This window comes from Jaculus jaculus, chromosome 1 (assembly GCF_020740685.1).
Source record: "Jaculus jaculus isolate mJacJac1 chromosome 1, mJacJac1.mat.Y.cur, whole genome shotgun sequence".
NCBI classification, from domain to species: domain Eukaryota; kingdom Metazoa; phylum Chordata; class Mammalia; order Rodentia; family Dipodidae; genus Jaculus; species Jaculus jaculus.
In genome coordinates, this window is record NC_059102.1 from 175,343,219 (window position 1) to 175,347,352 (window position 4,134).

Here is a 4,134-nt window from a genome sequence, read left to right on the forward strand (position 1 = left end):
AAAAAAAAAAACTTCCGGTAGAAAACTCCTAGGGCTGATTAACACTTTCAGCAAAGTGGAAGAATTAACATACAAAAATTAACATATAAGATTCTGGGGCTACCACCTGAGAGGGGACAGAGCAGCTGAAGGTCAGCTGTAAACACCGTCATCTTGGAAGGGGCTAAGCAGAGGAGTTGCTGGTCAGGGCTGTTTACTATGCTGAGGTGGCTGACTGGGAGGGGAAAGATCAGTTGAAGGTCAGCTGCAAGCAGGGCCACACACCATCATGGGTAGAGGCTGAGCAGGGGAATTGTGGGTCAAGACTGATTGCCATTCTGAGCCAGCTGCATAGGAGAGGAAGGACCAGCTTCAAGTCAGGAGTGAGTATCTGACCAACTTGGATTCTACTTTTCACATCCATCTTGCAAGCCCCCAATCCAGAAAAAAAGATATATCAGAAGGGCTGAAGCAGAGGGCAATTTGTTTACAAATCTTGAAATGAAAAGACAAAAACACTGGGCTGAGGAACAGAAGTAATCTAGAAAATGTGTAGATATAAACATCTGCCATACACACAGAAAAACAATTTCCTTGAAAAACATTTCTTTTACTCACAGAAATTTATGTACTTATTGGAAAAATTCTTTTCTCTTGAAGCAGGTGATTGTAAATTGTAAAATGATGCTTAGTTATAGCTTTGAAAATAATCAACCACATTCCTTTATATCCCATTTCATGCTAAACAACAAGGTATCATTCAGTAGTGTGGAAATTTTCTGTAAAACTTTCATTTTGGAGAAATTCCTTATTAGATTTAACCTAATCTCACATATTTAGCTGAGCTTTGATGGCTTCGTGTAAAGTAAAACATGCCTGCATGCCATCTGCATGCCAGCTGGGCAGATGACATCATCCTTTTGTTGACGACTTGTTGCTCCAGAAGGAAGAATATATTCAGTAAGGAAATATTCTTCTTCTGCCCATAGTTAATTTTTCACACCAAATTTTTTCCATACAAGTTTTCATCTCTGAGTTTCTCAAGGTGTATATTAAAGGATTCAACATGGGAGTGATAACTGTATAAACTACAGTCAGGGATTTATCAATTGGAAAGTTGGAAACAGGTCTAATATACATGAAAATACAGGGTATAAAAAACAAGACAACCACTGTGATATGGGAGCTGCATGTGGACAGGGCTTTGCGCCTCCCTTCCTGACTGTGCATCTTAAGAGAGTTTAGAATGACTCCATAGGAGACTAGGAGAAGGACAAAGACCACCAAACAGATGGCACCACCATTAGCAACCACAGTGAGGCCAATGAAGTAAGTGTCAGTACATGCAAGACTCAGTAATGGATACATGTCACAGATGTAGTGGTCAATGACATTGGGACCACAGAAGGGGAGGTTGTACACAAAGAGAACTTGAACCACAGAGTGTGAAAATCCTCCAGCCCAGGACATCAACATCAGAAGGATGCAAACCCGTCTGTTCATGATGGTCAAATAGTGCAGTGGCTTACAGATGGCCACGTAGCGATCATAGGCCATGGCCACCAGAAGAAAGACCTCAGCACCACCAAATAAGTGCTCTACAAAGAGCTGGCCCATGCAAGCTGTGAAGGAGATGGTCTTTGTGCTGCAGAGTAAGTCCATAAGCAACTTGGGTGATATGGCAGTGGAATAAACAGCATCCATGAGTGACAGGTAGGCAAGGAAGAAGTACATTGGGGAGCCCAAGGAGGTGCTGGAAATTATTGTCACCACAATGAGCAGGTTTCCCACTATTGTCACAATGTACACAAGTAAGAACATGACAAACAATGCTTTTTGCCCACCAGGATCTTGAGTGAGGCCCAGGAGGACAAATTCTGTGACATTGTGGCTCTGCTCCATTTATTCTTTTTTATGTCTTGTTTCTAAGAGTGGGGACGCTAAGACAACAGGACCTTCCATGAATTATGAACATGAGCAAGAATAATTTTGTTCTGAAGAATATCTTATTTTTCAGTGTATAACTGTGACCTGTAGGGCATATCTCATACACAGCCTACGTGTTTTATTCCCAGGAACTCCACAGACTTTCATGGTAATTCTTAGATTATTTTGCCAAGCTTAAAAAGGGGTAGGTTCTTTCTGAAGATCTCAGTGGATCTCTACGGAAGAAAGTAGACCATTTAAAGTCATCTTAAATGACTTAGGTTTTGGCACTTATTTTATCAATGACAAACAAGAAGGATACCATAAATTTAAGAAAGCTTCTTTCTAGAATGGCAAGAGACTTATACAATAACAATTAACATAGAATTATCTTTGGAGCTGATTGTAGCTTACATGGGGTTATCTTTAAAATGTGATCTAAATAACACCCCAAACAGCTCCATTCCAAATACACCTAGTTCAAAGCTATTTTGTGATCTAAATAACACCCCAAACAGCTCCATTCCAAATACACCTAGTTCAAAGCTATTAAATTACACTTTTAATGTATTTCCTACACACGTGAAAGAACCTTTGGTCATTGCATATTGCTTATTAAAGTTTAAAAAACTTGACTCTACATTGCATCAAATTACTAAGGATTACTTAGCACATCGCTGTCTAGAGCAATTACATCATTTGTCTGTCAGCATCTTCAAGGGCCACAATAATGTGCACTGCGTCCTTGCCTACAGGAAATTCATAGCACATTTGTATTTACTATTCTCACCTGTCCTACCTATGACAGCCACCAACTACTTCAACAGCAGCTAGGAAGCTTTACAAATATTGGAACAAACTAGGCAGTAAAATATGAGAAAACATAAACTGAAAATTGTGGCAGAGAGCACATACTTTTGGGTTTATATAATTCTTCCTGGATACTAAGAGTACTTACGAAAATTTGCTGCTGAGATCCCCAGAGTTGCATACCAGATGAAAGGTAGGTACTAAGCATGAGAATATTCATTTTTTTAAATGCAATTGCAAAAGTGTCTCAGTTTGAAAATCAGAATCTTTCCACAAACTATCTACAAAGGTGTTAGTGTAGCCCTGCTTTTTCTACTATGGTGATATTTTTTATATGTGCATAGTCATTTCCAGGGAATAGGAAGATATCTTATTCAGGAGGATTTCAGGGGCTCACTGGCCAGTCAACCCAAATTAATCAATACATTCCAAGCCAGTGAGAGACCTCATGTCAAAAAAAAGTGGACTGTGTTCCTCAGGAATGACTTCGTGGGTGTCCTTGGACCTCTAGTATATGCACATACTTGTGAACATGCATACTCTCATACACACAGACACATGTACACAAAATATGTATATAGTTTATAACTGCTGCTTGAAAAATGCTAGTCATTGGTAAATGATATGTGATAAGCAGTTTGACCAAAGGATAACTATTATTTTATCATTTAATATCTGTACACTTCCCAAGTTGTATGAGAAAGGTAATCAGACAACAGTGAATCATGTAGTCTCCTTAAAGAAAATGACATGTGTTTCAGTATCTGATTCATTCACTTACTACTTCTGTGGCCTTTGGCAACATTATAAACCTTCCTATGCCTTCACTTAAATATTTCACAAATGAAACATGGTTGAACTCTACCTTCTCAAATTGCTTTCTTGTTGTTACTACATGCAATATACCTAAAGCACTGCTCACCTCACACAACTGAAGTAAATGAAAGCTGTCATGAATGTGTGTTAGCCTTTCATCATGAAAAGAGAACATGCCCTTGTGGTCTCTATCAACATGGAAAGATTTATGCTGTAATCCAGGATATAAAAATAGTATAGCATGTAATTCATGAGTACCATTTGAGACATATGATAAATTTTATGTCTGAAAATTATCTGTTTCAGCACATTTAAGTACTGGTAATGTTTACCTGTGAGGGAACGTGTTTTGTCTACAAAGCATGAGGAATTTTTTCACACGGGTGTAATGACTGGAAAGGGCAGGTGGAGAGTCTGAGCTTTGTTTAGGAAACATCCTTAGTGCTCTTTCTAACAGCCATTCCCATTGCTGTCAGCATCCAATTCAGAATATCTGTACTGCTGATGCTTCAGACTGACAATATCATACCTGTGGAATAACATAAGCATATAAGTTGCATATATCCAATGTACACTCTTTCATATCTTGATTTCTGCACCATT

At 38.7% G+C, this 4,134-nt stretch overlaps 1 protein-coding gene across 1 annotated transcript; it reads right to left on the minus strand.

Moving 5' to 3' along the window:
• Nucleotides 1-936: 936 nt before the first annotated feature.
• Nucleotides 937-1,884, minus strand: LOC123462743 (olfactory receptor 4A16-like). Its single transcript, XM_045155985.1, has one exon. It carries the CDS (start codon nucleotides 1,879-1,881, stop codon nucleotides 937-939), a length of 945 nt encoding a protein of 314 aa, XP_045011920.1. The 5' UTR covers nucleotides 1,882-1,884.
• Nucleotides 1,885-4,134: the final 2,250 nt, after the last annotated feature.

What these genes read in the sequence shown, in the direction of transcription:
- LOC123462743 (XM_045155985.1), bottom strand. Translation starts at nt 1,881, where the DNA reads ATGGAGCAGAGCCACAATGTCACAGAATTTGTCCTCCTGGGCCTCACT.